This window comes from Poecilia formosa, unplaced genomic scaffold (assembly GCF_000485575.1).
Source record: "Poecilia formosa unplaced genomic scaffold, Poecilia_formosa-5.1.2 Scaffold192, whole genome shotgun sequence".
Lineage (NCBI taxonomy): Eukaryota > Metazoa > Chordata > Actinopteri > Cyprinodontiformes > Poeciliidae > Poecilia > Poecilia formosa.
Window position 1 is genome coordinate 572,613 of NW_006800131.1, and position 21,329 is coordinate 593,941.

At 39.3% G+C, this 21,329-nt stretch overlaps 1 protein-coding gene across 5 annotated transcripts; it reads right to left on the reverse strand.

Moving 5' to 3' along the window:
* Positions 1-655: 655 nt before the first annotated feature.
* LOC103147975 (pogo transposable element derived with ZNF domain) lies at positions 656-20,976 on the reverse strand. Of its 5 annotated transcripts, none has more exons than XM_016678894.1 (25): positions 20,733-20,976; positions 18,842-18,883; positions 17,869-17,990; positions 17,710-17,770; positions 16,447-16,677; positions 16,209-16,373; positions 15,569-15,654; positions 15,315-15,470; positions 13,571-13,845; positions 13,341-13,492; positions 11,980-12,080; positions 11,753-11,899; positions 11,548-11,679; positions 10,404-10,478; positions 10,218-10,315; positions 8,612-8,752; positions 7,426-7,482; positions 7,219-7,334; positions 6,651-6,900; positions 5,971-6,136; positions 4,410-4,811; positions 3,629-3,931; positions 2,310-2,510; positions 2,090-2,220; positions 656-1,349 (listed from the first exon to the last, which is right to left on the reverse strand). In XM_016678894.1, exons 2-25 carry the CDS (start codon positions 18,867-18,869, stop codon positions 1,043-1,045), a joined length of 3,903 nt encoding a protein of 1,300 aa, XP_016534380.1. In that variant the 5' UTR covers positions 18,870-18,883; positions 20,733-20,976; the 3' UTR covers positions 656-1,042. The 5 variants fall into 5 exon arrangements, with proteins under 5 accessions (XP_016534380.1, XP_016534378.1, XP_016534376.1 ...); XM_016678892.1 differs by having other exon boundaries at positions 11,548-11,682; positions 17,869-17,987; positions 20,733-20,971; XM_016678890.1 differs by having other exon boundaries at positions 11,548-11,682; positions 20,733-20,971.
* Between the last annotated feature and the right edge of the window lie 353 nt (positions 20,977-21,329).

The following is a 21,329-nucleotide window of genomic DNA, read 5'->3' on the forward strand; positions in this document are numbered from 1 at the left end:
ATATACTTGATTACATTTTTTTTTTATTTCTCCACAACCTCCATATTAACAATTTAGTTGAAATAATAATAAAAAAATAGGCAGGACTAGTGCTTGATTACTGTGTTTAAAATCCACTAAACTTCCGACTAGAGTTTGTGTCGTTCTTAGGCCAGTGCTAATAGTAGTAGAAACGGCGACTGTTTTCTGGGGAGCTTTAGCCACGCAAGGAGATCAAAACTGATATTTCTGAGGTTTGTTTGTGGCTCTTTGTGCTTTGCATATGATAACTGCAGTTTATTATATGAGTTTATCTGCAGAAATAATACAATGGCTAACGTCGTCCGATAAATGTGCATTTAACCCACAATAAAAGCAAAACAGCTAGCTAGCCAGCTAGCAGCTAGTTAGCCGTAGCCTCAACCGCTTCGACTCACAGAACTCAATTTATGCTTCTGCGCATGCGCGTAATTCAAAAATTTGCCTGACTAAAAATTCCAGCGAGAAAAAACCCCCACAGATTATACGAGATTAAACAGTCCTGGTCACAACTAAATGCAAGACGCTTAAAGGACTTAATATTAAATACATACAATTAAGACTTTTTAAGTTTTCACTGACACCTTATTATATAAATTCTCATTCAGTTCTTAATTTATTGAGTCAGTGACATCAATTTGAACATAACTTCCTTTATTTTTCTAGAAAAAACATCACATAATTCATTGGTACAGTAAAAAAGTAACAAAAATAAGGTTTATTTTACAAAGCAGCAGTGAGAAACCATCCCAGCAGTTACAACTTTAATTTGTAATAATTATGCAGTGAAAAGACTCATGTTTCCATTCTGAGCTTCAGAATCAATATTAGATTATTTTTCATGATTCATGTTGATGTTTCTGATCATTACATACCAATGTCTATAAAGTTTTTCCACCTTAAAAACACACAGCATTTCCTGTTTTCCTTCGACTAGCTTTGTGTCAGTAGCATTTATGAGCGTCTCTAAACGTATCAGAGGCTCCGGATGCAGCAGCTTGTTTATACGATGTGCGGTGAAGAATCAGACGTCGGCGAAGCCGTGAAACGACTCGGCGTCGCTCTCGCTGTTGAACACCTGCCGCAGGGCGGACAGGCTGCCGACCTCCACCTGCTTCTTCTCTTCATCCCAACCGTTTGTCTTCTCCTCCTTGATCACCAGCAGCGGTGGCTGTGGAGGCGTCCGTTCCAGTAAACGCTCTTGTTTTGGTCTGGGTTCTGGAGATCCAGAGTCGAGCGGCTGGGTCAGCACTTCAGTCAGAGCTGTGATCATCCTTGCCGCCTCTCCCTGGTTCTCCAGGTGCTGCAGGCTGCAAGCCAACGTGAATGACCTTGAAGAAGGTCGTGGAAGCAGTGAGTAAAAGCTTTCACACTTTTAAATGTGTTCACTTTTTGTGAAAAGCTTACACTTAAATGTATTTTAAGAGATGAAAGTAAACACAAAATATTTTAAAATCTTTTTAAAAAATCTTAAAAGTGTGGCGTACATTTGAATTTTTTTTCCTATTGCATTTTAGGCTATAAATGTTTTTCTCATTCAAAAAAGGGAATTTAATTATTTTATTATTTGCATCTTTTAATGTATTCCTAATGGGTATGGGTATTTGTCATGTTACTTATCATTTATTATAATACATTTCCTGTCATTATAAAAATGTTGATTTATTGTTTTCATAATAAATTCCAATTAATGTTTTTTTTTTAACTGTCCATATTGTTATTTTTACTATTTTCTCCACTGTCTAGTCATTGAGTGTATCAATAAATACATTTGAAAATATGATTAAATGTAATTACTGTGACTTTTGGTGAAAATGGTCCAAAAAAAACAGTATTATTGTTTATTACAGTAACTTCTGGGATAATTTATTGTCCAGTACTATTTGTTACCGAATTCAAATGCATGCCACCCTTTTCAGATACTTATTTGTATCCGAAAAATCCAATCATGCATCGTCTTCTAGGCGTCTTTTGGTCTTGTAGGCGTCTTTTGGTCAATCCCATAAAACCCAATTAAAGACGTTTAAAATGGCCTTTAAATAACTGTGATGTCATCATCAGGTGTTCTCACCTGCGCAGGACGTCGGTCTGCGCGTTCAGAGTGGAGCAGACTTCACTGAGCCAGCAGGCCAACGTCAGAGCCAGCTGGTCCAGTCCAAGCCCGTCCAGACCTCCATCAGCGATCAGCTGGGACCACCGGGCCTGGAGACAGAACCGCCAATCAGAACATCACAGATCCACACACAGAGGCAGGACGGAAGGAAAGAAGCTCCGCCTCCACCGCCGCCTACCTGCAGAAAATCCCGCAGCACCTGCGTCACGCAGATCTCGAGCGGCTGGAGGCGGCAGCTGCATCCTGCGGGGATGAAGGCGATGTGGGTGTTGACGGCGGACAGACTGTCCCTGAACGCCTTGCTGAGGTGACCGCGGTGGACGTCCATCACCAGCAGAGTCCTGTCGCCGGATCTGGAGGTCACGTAAGGTCGCCACACCTGGAGCGGAGAGGAGGGACGGCGCCGAACACCGACCAGTTAAAGATCAAGAATGACTCGAAGGAAAACAACCTGGTTTCTACGGCAACGGACGATCGTGTTTAAAAAGACAAAAAATTACAGCGCAATGAGAGACGGACGGACGGACAGATGAATGGACGAGTTTGATATGTGGAAGGAAGGATTGAAAGAAAGAATAGACCAGTGTTTCTCAACCCTGGTCCTCACCGGCCCCCTGTCCTGCATGTTTTAGGTATTTCCTTTCTGCCACACACCTGAATTGTATCTCTGGGTGATTTACAGGCTTCTGCAGCACCTGATGGTCTGCAATCATTTGAATCAGCTGTTCTGGAATAGAGGCACATCTAAAACATGCAGAGCAGCAGAGCAGTGAGGACCAGGGTTGAGAAACACTGGAATAGACAAAGGAAAGAAATACAGACTAATTGAGGAAGGAAAGATGGAAGACAGAAAGGATGAAAGGAAGGACAAAGGGAATAAAAAGGAAAAAAGGAAACAAAGAAAAGTTTGGTGAAAAAGTGAGGAAGGAAGGATGAAAACAGGAAAGATGAGGGGGAAAAAGACAAGAAAGAAGGATGAAAGGGGAGGACGGAAGGAAAGAAGGAATGATAGAAATACAGACTAATGGAGTAAGGAAAGATGGAGAGATGGAAGACAGGAAGGAGGAAAGGAAGTATGAAGGGAATAAAAGGAAAGACACAAGGAAAAGTTTGATTAAAGGAAGGGCGGATGAAGGAAAGAAAAGAAGATAAAAGAGAAGGAAGGACAAGTTTGATTTAAGGAAAAAAGGAGGAAGGAAGAAACACAGAAAAGGAAGATGGATGAAGGTGAAGAAGGATGTAAACATTGACCATGGATGAATGAAAGGCCACTGATGGAAATGGATGGACAGACTGACAGATGAATGAATTAAGGAAGGAAGGATGGAAACGGACTGATAGACGGACGTCAGTAACTAAACAGAGACAGTCAAATGATAAATGAAGCGATAAAATGATCTGAAGTAGATAAATATTTATTATTTCTATAAATGATTCTTTTTTTTTTAAATCGATGTCTAACACCAAACACTTTTCCGTTGCCATGGCGCCACTGACCTTATCGACCCAGATCCGCAGGCGCTCCTCGTCCCTGAACCCGCCCTCCCGGGCCTCCAGCAGAACGTTGTCGGGGAAACCGTCCGGGACGCTGGACGCAGTTCCTCTGAAGTACAGCAGGGGGGGCAGGAGGCGGCCGTCCGACAGCGCAGACAGGACGATGTCAAAGACGGGCTCGTCCTCGGGCGACCCGAACAGCTGGAAGGCGGACGCCTGCTGCTTGGAGAACAGGTCCGAGTCGATGAAGACGGGAAGCTCGTCCATGCAGCCCCAGCAGTGCAGAGGCAGCGCCCCCTTCTGGACCTGGAGAGCATTTATAAACCTCGTCAGTCATGACCCAAAGGGCATCAGGAATGTTTTCACATCCTCCACAAAAACTGAAACAATATTTAATAATTTATCAGTAAAAACCACTGGGACCAGCTCTATGTGACCTGAGGTGAAAGACGTAAATCAGTGCGTCCCTAGTTTTTAGACTTAAACCGTTTTAAAACTGTAAACGTTTATCACTAAATAGGCTTCATCTATTGCCTGGTCTTTGTCAGTGAGCTGCAGTTAGTTTGCTTACAATAATAATATAAGAATTTTTGTTTGATTTTAATAAGAGAATAAAGTCGTAATTTTATGATACAATGATAATAATTTGAACATGGCTGCCACCTAGTGGCTGGAGGCTTGTCTTCCAGTCCAGCGTGAATAAAAACAACATAGATCCTGTTATTTGATAAGTTCTGGTTTAAATAAAGTTAAGTGGACCTTCCGGGTTTTCTACCGAACCAACCAGTGAGTGGATGGACTGGATGAAGCTGTTGCTGTTCTCCCGGATGCTCTTCAGCCGGTTGTTGTTGGTGGTCTGCAGACCCAGGTCGTGCCTCAGCATGAAGTCTATGGTCCAGCTGTAGCAGTCTTCCACCTGGGTGCTCTCGCCCAGCGCGGCCCGGGCCGTCAGCAGCAGAACAGTCTCCGTCACGCTCAGCTGCTGCTCCCTGCGGTTCAGGACCCACTCCGCCATCTTGTCCGACTTCCAGCCCCACCTCCTCTGCGCCAGGCCGCGCTGCTGCAACGCGATCCAGGACCGGATCGTGGTGGGTGACACGTTGGTACGGCGAGCCGTCTCGTTTATCCCGTGGCACAAAGAGGAGAGGACGACGCAGAGCTGATCGTGGGACAGAGGACCCACCCGCTGGAGAGGAGGAAAGACAAAATACACCACATAAACACAAAATACTATATTTTGGTCTAGCTTTGGGTGTAGACATCTTAATACACAAGACAAAACAAAACAAGCAGCTATTCAGCAAGATAAAGGAACTTGTTTAAGTTAATAATTCCTTAATATTGATGATAAAATACTCGTTCCACTCAGGTGTACACCAATCCACTTTTTCTCTTCTGATCTCAACGCAGATATCTGAGGTTTCTGAGCCGATAATTGTCCAGTATAGTGAAGCGGTGTTGAACTGACTTAAAACATTTATTTTCTTAAACACAGACATAAATATACTCACCCACAAATATATTTGATAACTCTGCACCAGTACCACACAATTAAATACACATATAGCTTCACAAGCTCAGGTGTAAAAACAACTTTACTTTGTTCAGTCAGTGAAATTAGGAGTGTAACAGCCAATGTAGAAAAAATAATAAAGAAACTGAAAACTACAAAAACAACAGGTTGACTACCTTGTAAAAACAAACTTTCTTTAAAATGTACAGATAGAAATTCTACTTATAATGTAAAAATAAATAATAAATAACATCACTGAGAATAGATCTGCCATTATGAATCAAGCACAATGTCACCAATAACCAATCTAGAATTTTTTTTAAATATCGGGATCGATTCAGATATTAACATCGGCTTGGTGCATCTCTAGTTCCACTGGAAGATTATTTAATTTAAAACATGGGAAATTTGCCTTGTTAAAAGTGAAATAATCTGCCGGTGGAACTAGAACTGGGTTGCTAGGTTACGGTCCGGGCTTGGCTGGCGTTGCTAGGTTACTGTCTGGGCTTGGCTGGCGTTGCTAGGTTACGGTCTGGGCTTGGCTGGCGTTGCTAGGTTACGGTCTGGGCTTGGCTGGCGTTGCTAGGTTACGGCTCAGTGCCAGTTGATTGTGAAACAAGTATTTTTTTCATAGATATTAAAGAATTATTGACTTAAAACAAGCTCCTATATCTTACTGAAGTTATTTGTAAGTTAGTTTTGTCTTATTTCAAGAGTACAAAGATATTTACACCAGAAACTAGATAAAAAATACCTGGTAAGATTTTCCCAAAGAGAAATTAAATAAATGTATTTATTGCTTCCTCAGCTCCACTGCAGGAGTTTGTCTCACCTTCTCAACCCCCATGATCTTGATGGTCATGGCAGGTCTGAAAGGCGGAGAGGAAGCGGCGCTGAGGGCCTTGACGGACAGCTGAGGGGACGTCTGTCCATTTTGGACAAGTTGAATCGGGATGAAGACGCCATTACGATTACTGAGGTTCTTACTGACAGGGGGGCTAAGACAAAAACGAGATTAAAAGAGGATTAAAATAAAGAAAACAAAAGAAACTGTTCACAGAATCGTAGCCTAAAAGATTCATCAAATTATTTTGTTTTCTTTATCTCAGTTTGATAGAAAACAAATAATCAGAGGGTGCACTTATTTCAGAAAACCAAGTCAAAAGTAAAACAGTTAAGTTCATTACTGAATGTAAAGACCAAGTGAGTAAAGTTACCTTTGTTTATTGTACCTACTGCAAAATTAGGTACAACAAACAATAACATTCAAGCAATTATTCCAGTTAACTTTAACGATTATAGCCAACATCTCATGAAAACAATGAAGGAAATAAATTTCATAATAATGTCTCATGAAATAAACGTTATTTTGCCTTCAAATTTTATTTTTCTTTGTTTTCACAAATTGAACATTAAATCCAAATAAAGCCTCAAATCTAATCAGTATTATTAATAAAATGACAATATATTGTCTAATATATTGAGAGGTTTTGTTCAGTGTTGTGTGTTTACCTCTCAGACATTTGATTCCCAGACGTCAGATTCCCAGACATTTGATTCCCAAACGTTTCATTCCCAGACGTTCGATTCTCAGACGTTCGATTCTCAGACGTTCGATTCTCAGACGTTCGATTCTCAGACGTTCGATTCTCAGACGTTCGATTCCCAGTTGTTTCATTCCCAGACATTTGATTCCCAGACATTTGATTCACAGACGTTTGATTTTCAAACGTTTGATTCTCAGGTTGTTTCGAACTTCTCTCTGTGTGGAAAAAAGCAAAACGTCTAAATTAAAGTTGGGATGTCACTACAAAAATGCCAACAACATGGAACACAGAAATGTTCAACAGTGGCGCCATCTGGTGGTCATATAATGTACCTCAAGTAAAATATGTTTTAAAAATGTCAAAATTTCATTAAATATTGTCTTACTCACATCAAATTCACACCAAATGTCCAAAACAACACAAATAACACACATGTACGCATTACTATGCAATGAGTGCACAAAAATAAACAAATGATATTTTAGTTAGATAAGTTGTAAATACCAGGAGCGAAGTGATTTTCTGTACTATACCTTCGTCTGTTAACATGATGCAAACGTGATCCGGTTTCTGCGTCACGTGATTGGCCATCGCATCCCCGTTGAAGGTGGTAAACTTACACGAATTGCACTTTAAAGCTTGGGGTAACCTGAAAAGTAAACAACCAGGGAATTTAACAGGCCTGCACCTTCAGTCCATCTGAAATACCCATTTACACCCATCAGATTCTCATCGCTCACCTTGGATTCAACTGGAAGACGGCTGGAAACTGAGGGTCTTTCCATGTGGTGTGATTACTGGGGGGGAAAACAAAAAACATGCTGAATAAGGCCACAAAATAACAAATTTACACTGCAAAAAAAAATCTTACCAAGTATTTTTGGCTTGTCTAAATGAGACAAAATAAACTTGTACATAACTTTTTACCAAGACACAGGAGCTTGTTTTACATAATTAATTCCTTCATATTGATGAAAAAGCTCCACTGGCAGATTATCTGACTTCTAACTTGGCAAAAATGTCTTGTTATAAGTGAAAAAATCTGCCAGTGGAACTGGAACCGGTTGCTAGGTGACGGTCTGGGCTTTGCTAGGGTTGCTAGGTAACAGCTCAATGCCAGTTGAATGTGAAATAAGGAAAATTATGTGCAGTGGAACTAGTACTTTTTCATTCATATTAAGGATTTTATGTCTTAAAACTACCTTCTGTTTCTTGCCGAAAAGTTACTGGTAAGTTAGTTTTGTCTTATCTGAAGTGTACTAAAATATTTACACAAGGGAAGCAACTAAATTGTTTTAGTAATCGATTGTTCTACAGATTATTTTGACAATTAATCAGATTAAACTCTGGCACATTCTGCAGATTTTTCATTTAACCGCCTTAGCCTTTTTCATACAATATTAAAAATCCATTAAATAATGCAAATAAACAATTCAATTCCTTTTTTAAATAAGAAAACAAATTCTATTGCCAAAATACAATAACGTATCATTTTATCTTTGTAAATAGTGCTTATTTACAAAGATATAAATAGACACTCCTATATAAACTTTACATTTAAGATGAAAATATCTTTGTAAATAAGTCTTATTTACAAAGATATTTTCATCTTAAATGCAAAGTTTACATATGAGTGTGTTACTTTTACAGCAAATTGTCTTTTTTAATGACAAATCAATTACTAAATTAGTTGGTGACTATGATAATAATTATTCAGCCCTAATTTGAACTAGAAACCAGACAAAAATAATAGAGGAAATCTGACAAAATAAATAAGTGAAGGAGAGTTTTGTCCCTGTGATGCTCGTTTGACCAAAAACGTTGCACTGACATCTCAGCACATTGTGTCGACTTGTGAAAGGGTTCAAGTGTTTGTGCTCTGCAAAATGAACGCTGGACGGGGTCTGAGGTGAAGTGCACACATACTTGATCATGTGGTTGGCATAGGAGTTGGAGCAACATGTGGCGAACTTGCAGAAGGAGCAGTGAACTCGTGTTGGGAAATGGATCTCCAGGTCCGGGACAGTCTTCAGGCACTCGATGCAGCGCTGCGACGGGTCAAAGTCGCTGAAACACAAAGAGAAAAAAGACGATTCTGGGCTTCAGCCTGGTTCTAAATTAATCTATTTCAGCTCAATGTATTCAAATGTTCACTTCAAACGTTCAAACTAAATTATTTTATGTTACAGCAGATTTCAGCATTAATACTGACAGATTCAGTAGTTAATTTCCAATACGGCTGGCTGTTTCTCCAGGGTGCCACTGTGACAGGGGGCAGCAAAACTGCTTTAAAAAAAAAAAAAAAAAAAAAAACACAATTTTTCAGTTGCTTTTTGAACAGGTTTTTGTAGCTTATTGTCACTTTCCACCAATCAAACAGTAAGCCACGTCCTCTGTGTTGTTTACAGTGTAACAGTTGGAAGAAAACATGGCCGCCTGGCAGAGCAGGTATCTGATTTAATTTTGCTGCTACATTAAAGGAACACTAATCTGATTGTTAAAGATTGTGGACTGAATTTGATCATTTGATCACCTGAAAAGAAAAACTAAATATTTATTTTTTCTGCAAAAACACTCAAAGAAAAATCCCTTCCTCTTTTTTTGACAGAGACAAGCAGGTAAACAGAGAAACTGAATCCGTTATAAGACCTGATTCTTCTAAACACCGGTTGGGTTTGTGAAACCAGTGGAGGAAAAAAACAAAGGTTTATTCTGTTGCATTAAGTTTTTATTCCATTCAAGTGATCCATGTGGACATTCAAACAAACTTAATTTCTCAGTTGTTGACATAAGCTTTAGGAGCCGGGAGACCTTAAAAAAGAAAACTATATATACAAATAGGACATCTGCGCTTCAGTGTGTGGAATAAATACAATAAAACACAAATCAAACTTTGTGTATTTTGTCTTGTTCTGCATGGATGTAAATTTAAACAGTGTTTATAAACCCAACAAGAACCTTCCACAGTTATTAATCACAGGTTTGTGCTGTTTACGTTGGGAGCAGTTCATCATTAAGTTGAGAAATGTAAACGGTGCAGCTGCTGGGGGATTTTAAAGACAATAACACTCTGTGGACCCGGGAAGATGTTAGACTTCACACGGGAATGAGCCAAAAGAGCCGTGTGATTTAAAGAAATACTGACAGAAGGAACACGATTGGCTCCTTTAAGCAACTCCCCGCTTCTTGACTGTTTTATAATAAACAAAAGATGCTTGGATGCATCGATTCCAGGCTTATTTTATTCACAAAATGAAGTTTAAGGCCTTAAAATTAAAGCTACAAAAAACCAAACACTAATAACTAAAAGGAACTCTCTACAAGATTAAAGGAAATGTTAGGTTTTGATTACTTTAATGTTTATGAATCATTTACAGCCCTGTTTTAGTCTGAGCTGCAACTCTGAGCTGCTATTTTGGTAAAACAAATAAACCACAATTTAATTTATTTTACATTGTTGAATCCAGATTTTCTGCTGCTTGACTTGTTTTTACTTCGTCTTAAAGAAGAGATGGAGGTTCAGTAATCCTACCTGTCGGCGCTCAAACCAGACAAAAGCGAACCCAAACGCTCGACTGGTCTCTGTTTGGTGCCTTCCTGTTGGAGGAGAGGCGGAGCCACATCGACCACCTGAAAAACAAAAATTTAATTAAGCATGGCAGAAAAACTGCTGCATGTGGCGGATGGCCTTTAAATAAATATCTGACCAATATCTGACCTTTGAGGGAATGTAAACTTTGTCCAGTTCGTCCTTCTTCTCTGAACCGATTATAGAATACATCCTGACTGTTACCTGCAAGAAGAACAGAAACAATGCAAAGTTTAATTCAAGAAGAAATACTCACCAAACTTAAAACTAACAAACTGCAAACTCAAAATCTTTAGTGAAAAACAAACATCAAACTTGCTGCTCCATCAGACTCTCAGTGTCTGTAACATTTAGGCTGTAAAATGTTTCTGTTCAGCTGTGTCAAATCATCCAGTGGGTTCCAACTGTTTCAAGTTTTCTACAATTTTTATGGCCTATCTTTAAAGTACCAACAAAAATTTATTTGAGATATTTCTACAGATGTTTGACTTTAAATTGGAAGCTTAAAACATTGATTAATTTGCAGTTGAAAGAACAGACATGTATTGATAGATGTACAGACGGACAGATGGACAGATGTGTGAATTAATGGGTTCACATGTCACCTGAACTGATGATGGTGACATGTGAACCAGGATGTTTGGTCAGCTGGTTTTACTGCTGAATGTGCTGTTAACCACTTGCTGAAATTTGTTGGTTATGCAGGAGGCTCCACTAATGCTTTTCAAAGATGCATTTGATGTAAAATTTGCATCTTTTTTTAGCAACTTTCAGGTATGAGTGTAAACATTATTAGAATTTAAAGTGACAGAGGTCAAAATAGGCAGAACTAAGCAGACAGAAATCTCACTATCTGAGAATCATTTTGTGCAAAAACTGCAATGTTTCCTATAGGTCAGAGATATGCTAAGATGCTCAAGGAAGCATAACAGGTCACCATTAATGCAAAAAATTCATTTGCAAACCAACTTATGGGAATAACTTAAATGTTTTTAGTTGAGAAAAATGTAAATGTGAGGTTTTTATTTAAATTAAATATTGTTGAAATTAGTCTAGGGCGGACGGTTTTCTGTCAAAGTGCTTCAGAGCGAACTGATGGAATGGGGAAAAGCAGACTCACAGCTATTCATTTATTTATTTATTTAATTTCCCTTTGGGATTAAAAAGGTATTTTTGAATTGGAATTGAATTTTGTTCTCTTTTTGCAGGATTATGAGGTTTTTTAATGTTGATTTGACAGATTCAGAGCAGACTGTGCAGAGATGAGGCGTACCTTGGTCCCGGGTTTGAGTCCACTCAGCTGGGGCGGAGTGACGTGAGTTTTATGATGCAGCGCCTTGTGCTCAGCGCGCTCTCTGACGTACAGGAAGTGAAGGCGACACTTATCACAGCTGAGTGTCTGTTTCTTCTGTAAACAAACGCAGGATTATTCAATCCGCTCTTCAGGTTGCACAGCGTTAATCAGTGCAGCAGCGTACCTGATGGCGGGCAACGTGCTGCTGGTAGCAGCTGTTGGTGTGCAGAACTCTGAGGCAGTACTGACACAGCAGCTCCCTGGTGTCACAGTGATCCTCTCTGAAGTGAGACCAGGTCTCGGAGTAGAAGGACGACCGAAACTCACACACCTGCAGACACAAAGCAGGGATCAGATTCACCTGGCAGACGAAGAGGAGGCGGATGAAGAGGAGTCTGAGCAGAAACACACCTGGCAGGTGTAGGGCATCTCTCCTGGTTTGTGGGTGCTCTTCATGTGACAGAGGAGGGCAGGTTCGTTGTCGAACGCCACCTCACAGATCTTGCATATCACTGGAGCAGGAAACAAATCGTCACAAAGAGTCAAGAGGTTTTCAAGATCAACAGCAGGTTAGGAAACTGTTTTTGCAACCCGACTGCTTATTTTGGATTTTTCAGATCAGCTCCTCATTACTGCAATTAAAAAAACAAAATTTTACAAAGTTCCTTTGTCTAGTTTCTAGAGAAAATATCTTAGTTCGCTTGAAATAAGACAAAACTAACTGAGAACAAACTTGTTTTAAGTTAATAATCCATTAACATTGATAAAAGAAAAGTACAAAATAAATTGGAAGATTTTTTCACTTATTTCACAATCAACTGCCAATGACCCGTTACCTAGCAACCCCAGCCAAGCCAAGCCCGTTACCTAGCAACCCAGTTAGAGCTGTAGCACTAGCAGATGAATTCACTTATAACAAGACATGCTTCCAATGGAAACTAGTATTTCTTCATTAATATTAAGAACGATCACCTATATTTTGCTGAAATTTGTAAGTTAGTTTTGTCTTATTTCAAGGGTGTTCAGATATTTTCACTAAAAACTAGACAAAAATACTTGGTAAGACTTTGTGTTTTTACAGTGTAAACCAACCAGGTTCCTGAAGAAGATGGATTTTGTTTACCCCTGTTTTATTAACGGCTCTGGAAATCATTTTTCTGTACAAGCTGTGGCAAACTGAGCTGTGTTTTATCAAGGTTCAAACGCATCAAACGCATTTTATGTAAAAAAAAACACTTAACATGTTCAGATTTCCAGACTTATCTGATCCTTTTGGACACATTTTAACCTAGAAGTGTTCATGAAAAATCTTTTTAAAACTGTTGAAAACACGACAACTTTGGTTGGTCAGCAGTCTGAGCTGTCCGGTTTTCTGATTGGCTGAGTTCTGATTTGATTGGTTCATTGTGAAAACACAAAATCTATTTAAAAGTATTTCTGTTTAGTTTCTGGTTCAAATATTGTATAACACTTGAAATGAGACAAAACTAACTTAAAAGTAACCTTTACAGCCACATGTAATGTTTCTTGGAATAATCTAATATCAAGTCATTACAACAATACAAGGTAGCTGGAAAAATAAAGGATATAATAACAAAAATGAGTCAAACATGAGCTGACAGCAGGAACACATCAGAAAACCTTGAAAAAGAAAAGACTCAATGAAAACACAGAGCTACTCCAAAACCATCTACAATAACTGAAGAAAATGAATTAATATGAGTCAAATATAGACGCATGTCAGAGCAGAAAAAGACACTGTAGTTTAATACCTGCTGAGTCGCTCTGGCTGTGAACGTCTTTTATGTGGCTCTGCAAGCTGAATGGAGACGGATAATGACGGAAACAGTGGGGACAGGTGGACACGCTGTCACCATGTCCGTCTTCCTGAGACAACACGTGTTGCTGTATGTGGTCCATCAACCTGCAACACAAACAGCAAAGCAACGAGAATCAGCGACTTACTCAGCGAAACCAATCGACTCAAAGTGAAAAGTCTCACTGGATGTTGTTGCTGAGAACGGCTGGGCAGTGGATGCAGTGGAAAACCCCGCCGAACTTCTCGTCCGGGCTGTCTTTATCCGTGCTGCATCCAGGGGCGCGACCGTAGAAGAAGTCCTCCACCATTATCACCAGTTTACTGGGAGGATAGTCGACTGGCAGAAACTTCTCCAGCGTTGGGGGGCTGAGGGTTGGAGACGTGGGGCTGCTGAGCTCCTCCGACTGGACGTCTCCAGACTGCTTAGGAATCCTCCGCGGAGGAGTGATGGCTTTGATCTTCAGGGGACAAAATGAAGGAAGTTATCGCAGGATAAATTAAAACGAGGTCCTGATTTATCGCTTTTCTCTTTTTCTACCAAAAACTGGATGACAAAAGCCTTCAGTCTGATGCATCGGCCATTTTTGAGACCTTATAATTAATTTTATTTGTTTCTGTTTTGTTTACCGTACTATAAGGCGCACCTAAAAACCTTCGATTTCCTCAAAAGCCGACAGTGCGCCTTATAGTCCGGTGCGCCTTATATATGGACCAATATTGAGCCACAACAGGTCTAGCAACTACGGTAAGCAGCCGCCGACTTCATTTTCACCCGTAGAATAAGAAGCGCGTGGTGCATGCTGGGACAGTTGTCAGAACGCTGGTTTGTTAATAAAGTTTGACTGACCTAGCTACCTACCGACCGTCTAGAATCAGGTCGTCTGCAGGTCATTTAGCACCACGTTCTCCACCAACATGCTGTGGGCGAACAGAGAAGGGTGACCATCGTCCGGCCACGCCCCGGCCCAGTCGCGGAAGGTTCTCCTCGCCAACCGGAGTCGGACTGTTTGTTGACATTCTTTATGTCAACAAAGTGGCTTTAGACATTCATCCGGGGCGCTTCGACTAGGGTTACCAAGGGACCAGCCCCTATACATTTAAAGCCGGGTGGGGGGACAGAGACTGCGGCGGCAGCGTGTCCGTTGGTCTGTGTTACCCAGAAAGCAGTTGGGCACAATATCGCAACACCAACACCGTGAGTGAAACAATGACTGGCCTACTATATAAAGTACTCGGGGACCACTTCTTAATTATAACACATCCACATTTGTAGAGTACGGAACAAATCGTGTCCCGTATAGCTTCAATACGGGACGGGTGGCAACCCTAACTGTAGCGTCTATTCTATGCGCCTTATAGTGCGGAAAATACGGTATTCCTTTTGGATATTTCAAAATGTTTTCCAGATTCAGCGTTAAATGTTAATTAGAATTTAAAGTTTATCTTTGATGATGTGTTCTAGCATTATTAACATTATGTTAGTTGTAAATGGTCTCAAAATAACAATATCACAGCAACTTCTGGGACTATTGTCTCAGTAATTATTGTCATAAGTGATAATATTGTTGTTTTGAGGCCATTTTCAAATATCTCAATAATGGTATAATGTAAATTTTTTCTCTAAAAGACCAAGAAACTTTAATTTTGTAATGAACTCTCCACATTGGAAAAGGAAAACATTTTAAATATCCAAAATAACAAACACCTAGACCTGTAACAATAACAAATTTTGCTAGTTAATAAACAGTCCCAGAAGTTATTTCCATAAATGATTATATTGTTGTTTTGAGACAATTTTCAAGTATTATTATTATTGTATAATAATGCAAAAATACATTCTCAAAGACCAATAAACTTTAAATTCTAATTAGTTCTGTCCAGTCAGACGTCAGAGGGAATTTAAACTGGGATTGAAGTTTAAACTCACAGGAGACAGAACTGGTTGCACCGGAGAGTCTCTGTGGAAAACCGGAGGCGCTTTGCTGAGCCTCAAGGCTTTTCTTCGCTCTCTCTCCCTCCTGCGGCGTTTGATCCTCTGCCTTCTCAGGTTGATCAGAGCTTCAGCAATCGCAGGGCTGCACATCTGCAGCAGCAGGAAGACGAGGAAGAGGACGAAGAACGCCGTCGGTTAGATTAGGGTAAATAAAACGATGTGCAGAGTCTGATAACGTTGTTACTTACACACATGAAGCCTCGCAGCTCGGTGAGGAGTTTGTACTGAGATTTACAGATCTGACAGTCGGGCGGAGTGGCAGCACCAATCTCACCTGTGGAGAGAAAAAGAACAAAAATATATATATAAAAAAAAAAAGAGTCTGGACTTTATCAAAGGAGGCAGAGCTTCATTCAGATTAGAGCTGAAACTGCTTATTATTTTATTAATCAATTATTCTGACAATCAGGTAAAAAAATGTGGCCCATTCTGCAGATTAAATTTTATTAAATTAAATTTTCCTTTTCTGATTTAAAGATGAATTGAATTGTTTATTTGTATTTTTAATACTGTATAAAAAGATTTAAATGAGAAATATGCAGAATGTGCCAATTTTTCTATCTAATTAATCGTCAGAATAATCAATATACTGATAAATCAATCGTTATCTGCAGCCTGACATGAAGACTGCAGCAGCAGAAAAACAGATGGAAATAAATAATGAACCGATACAAATCGGCCGATACCGATGTTAGTACCGATCTATCGTGTATCGCTAAAGCTAACAGTTCAATAAGCCACTGATGAATCTGAGTGACAGGAGCAGATGATCAATACAGAAGGAGAAAAGCAGCGGAAATGCTGAAACCGGCTCCGGCTGACTTTTACCTTTTCGCAGCAGCTTGTCGGGCGCTGCGATCCTGCTGGGTCGGGGTTTCTTCGTTTTCGGGGCTCCGGCAGCCGGCGGAGCTTTTTTTGTCTTCTGAGAGCTGGAGTTGAGCGTCACGCTGTGGTCGTTCAGAACCTTCTGGGCCGCCTCACCCGAAACTATACCTGCACCAGAGAAGACAGTCAGGTCAAAGGTCAAACACAGCCAGGTGACTCCAGATGTGGCTGAGGTGAGAACCTGTGATGATGGGGATGGGTTCAAGCAGCGCTGAGAGAGACGAAGCAGCAGCAGCAGGAGGAGCAGAGGAAGAGGAGGATGAGGAAGAGGAGGCGGTGAGGGAGGCTGAGGTGGAAATGCAGTGAGTCCCCAGAGGACTGCTGAGGGTCAGAGTGACGGGGATCTGGATCGAAGTGAAGCCGCTGGCTGAGCCTCCAGGGTGAGAGCAAAGCTTCAGCTCTGCAGCGCCACCTGCAGGACAGACAGAAAAGTTTTAGTGAATGAAGGAGCTGAGCTGCACAACTAACTGTGTTTTCTGCTGGTCTGGTGGATTTGGTTCGATTGGGGATCAAAATGTCAACATTTATTACGTTTTCAGCTGCTGTACTGCGTCAAACAAATCAAACTAACTGATGAACTCGTTCCCCTCCTCGCCTGTGGGGGCGCTGCACCGAGAACCACTGAAGGAATCAACATGAGCGCAACTTCCTTCTTCACAAAATGTAAACAAAAACAATAGAGTAGCATCAGATTTTAGTGGGTGTAGGATTTCTCTTTTCTTTTTGGTAAAAGACCACGAGCCATTTCTCCTGGTAGCGTTAGATGTTTGTTTTGGTTGTATTTACCCAGAATTCCTTGCATTGTAGTCCTCTTCCTGTTTTTGGAGGACAGAGCTTTAAAATGTTGGTGTTGGATGCATCTTTTTAGCTGCAGATGCATCAAGAGTTCACTAAAGGAATGCTCTGTTGTTGCATTCAGGAAATAAAATGTTTATTTGATTTCCTAAAAATAATTAATTCATTCAATGGGCCCGGGTTCACTTTTCTGGTCCGCATCAGAGTTTCAAACTTTCTAGATAAACAAATTAGAGTTTAATTAAAGTGGATTAAACTAGGCTGGTGTGAAGGAACCGTTAATTTGAATATTTCTATATTTAAAAGTCAACGATGTACCAAAACAAAAAAAAAAGTAGATCAGGGAACGTCGTCTACATTTAACGCTGTCTATAATATTTTCTGTTGAGTATTTATTATCCAATCAATGTGTACATAACCAAAACTTTTTAATTCTGCACCTAAAAATTAATCACAGTATAAAAAAGTAAAACAACTAAAACTTAAACAAACTGAAGTAAACAAAATTTAACTAATAAAAACTAAGAAACACTTTTAAAGACTAATTAAAACTAATTGAACTAGACAAACAAAAAGTCAAAATGAAATAAAACTAAAGTGTGATGGAATAATGTAAAACCCTGAACCAGTGTGACCCGGTCAGACTGACCTCCAGGCGGCAGGTGGATCGGCCGACCGTTGACTGTGAAGCCCAAAGTCGATCCTGCAGGCTGAAGACATGAACTGGGTCATTGCAGCAACTTACAACTGAACAACAGTTCAACGTCGAGTCGGCGTCAGTGATGTCACTATGCAAAAATCTCATTACCTTCACGGTCTTAATGGGAGTGGAGGTTGTGGTGACTGGTTGGGCTGGGATCTGGATGATCCGGACTGGTTCAGGGCTTTTCTCCCACTCATGATTTGCCGCAGTGGATGAAGCACACGCTGCTGCAAACGAGACCAGTTTTATTAAAGATTAACAACACGTTTCCTGTACCACAGATTTTACAATTCCTAGAAAAAAAAAGCCAAATCTACATTCAGTCCTGCAATTATTGGCACAACCGTTACAAAAAACAACTTCCTGAAGCTGCACAGCATGTAGTTTTTATTTTAAAAAAGAAGGATTTTTACATATAAGTTGAAACTGTCACCATGTTGTGACAGTACAAACTACAGGAACATACCACTCAGTTAGAAACAACCAATCAGAGCCAGGAGGAGGGTTTCAGTGCTGTCAATCACTCTCATGCTCACCATCCCACCTTCTTTGCTCTGTTGCTGCTTCACCACAACAGAGCCTGTTATGATGCTAATGCCAGTTAGCATTTCCACCAATGACAGCAGATAAAAGGTTTTCCTGTAACTGTAAGCTGTTTGTCCACCATTAGCACATTCAGCAGCGAGTACATGAGGATGATTGACAGCGCTAAGACTCTCCTCCTGGCTATGACAGGTTATTTTTGGGAGCGGTGTGTTTCTACAGATGACAGCAGTAACTCAGGAAGAGATGGAGGACATTCATCTTTTCACAGATTATCTGCCTCATATTAAACTGTCACAACTTAGTCACAGTTTTAAAAAATAAAATGAAAAAACTATTTTTTTTTAATAAAAGTTACCAACTGCAGATTTATTACAGGTAGTAATATTATATTTCCTGCACCACAAATTTTAAAATTTCTATAAATTAAAAAAAAAAAGAGACAACAAATCTCCATCCAGTCCTACGATTATTGGTGTCAGTGTTAGAAACTTTGAACAATATGTTATTTTATGATGACTCTCTGAACTCTGACCTTTATCCGCTGTCTCCACCTCCATCATCTTCCACTCCTCACCTGCAAATAAAACACCCACAACATTTATTATAGGCTCCATGCAAAATAAATAGCAACTGTGTGAAATACTGGAATATCAGGCAACTCATAAATCTCAAGATGTACAATTTAAATTATTTAATGTTCTGATTTTTTTATATTAAAGACAATATAAAAGGTATAAATAGATTAAACAAAGTAGTAATCCAGTCCTCCAAGTTTTATTTGGATTTAACACAACCAATATAAATGGATTATTTGCAGAACTCTGTGACAAACTGAAGAAATAATTTAACCCTTCAATTAATCTAAATTAGCAAGACACCATTACTTTGAGGTTTGAAGTGCAGTTAAAAAATGTCAGATTAGCAATTTTAAGTTTCTTTGCTCCCCTTTCTTTAAATAAACAAACTCTAACACTCTTTAAACTTTGTAAAGTTTAAAAAGTGACCAGCTGCTAGAACACTATCAGACATCTAAACTCATCAAACAGTTCATTTGTGACGACAGATTAAACGATGCAGAAAATTAGCATCACTGTGTTAAAATTAAAAAAATCATATGACAATGCAATCGTCTGTGCAGTTCTAGTTTACGCAGCAACAAAATGACAAAGAATTGATTTGATGCAATATTTTCTTACATCTTATTTTTCAGGTGACATGAATTAAGGTCTGCTTAAAAATAATAATACATGGTGAGTTTGATGTTTGGGTGGGCATTTATCATAATGCTTATCATTTACTGTGAAAAAGTTCTTTTGATAATATTTGATCCATCATCTTGATAAATTTATGAAGTTATAAGCAAACAAAATTATTTACTGTAGACACATTTGCACAGCACCCTGAATAGTCTGACTGCATTAAAAGAAGTAATCAGTTGTCAAACATCACCTTTAATGACTCTGAAGTGCGTACAAACGGAGCGCTGTAAAACACCTCCAAATGTCTGAGTCAAAAAAGTAAATATATTAACAGTAACAAAGGGACAAAATCTGAACCCTTTGTTTTATTTAGGATTTCTACATACTTTTTAAAATTCTAAATAATTGTCCAGGGTGTTTATTTGTCAGCAGTAAAAATGAAAAACAAAAACAAAAAGTTTATATTATGTCAGCTATATAAATCGGTCATCTGAAATAAACACAAACAAAATACCGTATAAATCAAATCTTAACCAAATCACACGTTAACACGATGAGGAGAAAAAAAAAAGAATATGTGAGTGATCAGAAACAAAACAGATTCTATATGTACTATTCAACTACTGATCACCAAACTTAAATAATTTTTACCTCAACTGTAAACCATAAAAATGAATTTCACACCTACCGTATGTACGGTACAAAGAGTGTTAGCTCCGTGCTACAAATGCTACTTCAAACACTGTTGTCCATGAATTAGATTTGTAACTTTTTATCGTTCATTTAAATTTGCAAACTCTATTAAATGATCGCATCTAATGCTGTTTAAAATTGATGTTACTGAGATGTTGTACTGATGTACTACCTCTTTAAGGCTTAGCTTTTCAATTAGCTAGGTGAGCTAACCGACTAATGAACCGTTCAAAAACAGTTCAAAGACGCTACCTCAACATTAACAACCATAAAGCGCACTAGCTGCTAAAGTTAATGACTTTACACTTACTTTCAGTCTAATAATCCTGACGTGCAGTTTTGAAAATCACTGGCAATGTTGTGTTTTGCAGCAAACACGAAGGGCTCTCCCTGCATGCACGATCTTGCCCCCACCTTCCTGAGCCAGTTAGGGGTTGAGCTAACGAAGCTAATAGCTAGCCGAACAGCTAACTCTTTCACTTCATAAACAGTGTGATATACGTTTGACAAGAATATTTCGCGTGCACTTACCTTCTCTTCGCTTTTAGTATGATAACTATATGTTTATTCCATTAAAATTGAAACCACTAAACATCTGTATTTTAAAAAATGAAGTCTGAACATATGATCAACAGAGAATTTCTGCTGTTAGCATTTAGCACCAAGAAAACGTTTGAGGCTGGTTGTGTGTTGTGAGAGGGCAGACGGATCCCTCCGCCCTCTGTGCTTTTACTGCTGTTTCTTCTATGGTAGGTACTACGTTCAGACTAGGCGCAGTGATATATATCTGTAGGAATACAAAAACCCCAATAATCTTGAACGACTGAAAATTTGTTTGAAAAGTTCCGTTTTTCTCCTCACTATGTTCTCATCGATATAAACTATTCAATATTCAATAAACTCTTACTCAGTTCTTTTCTTCAATGCTGTGTATGAAGGTTTAATGTATACTATGCATGCTAACAAGCATTAGCATGCACTTTCTCATAAAATTGTAGAAATTACGGTATTACATTAAGTGATTTCCTTACTGTGTTATATGTATTTTTTCAGAAAGAAGAAAATTGATTAAACAATAATGAAACATTTGCAGATCAACAATTTACGGTTGTATTTGGCGACAGCTTC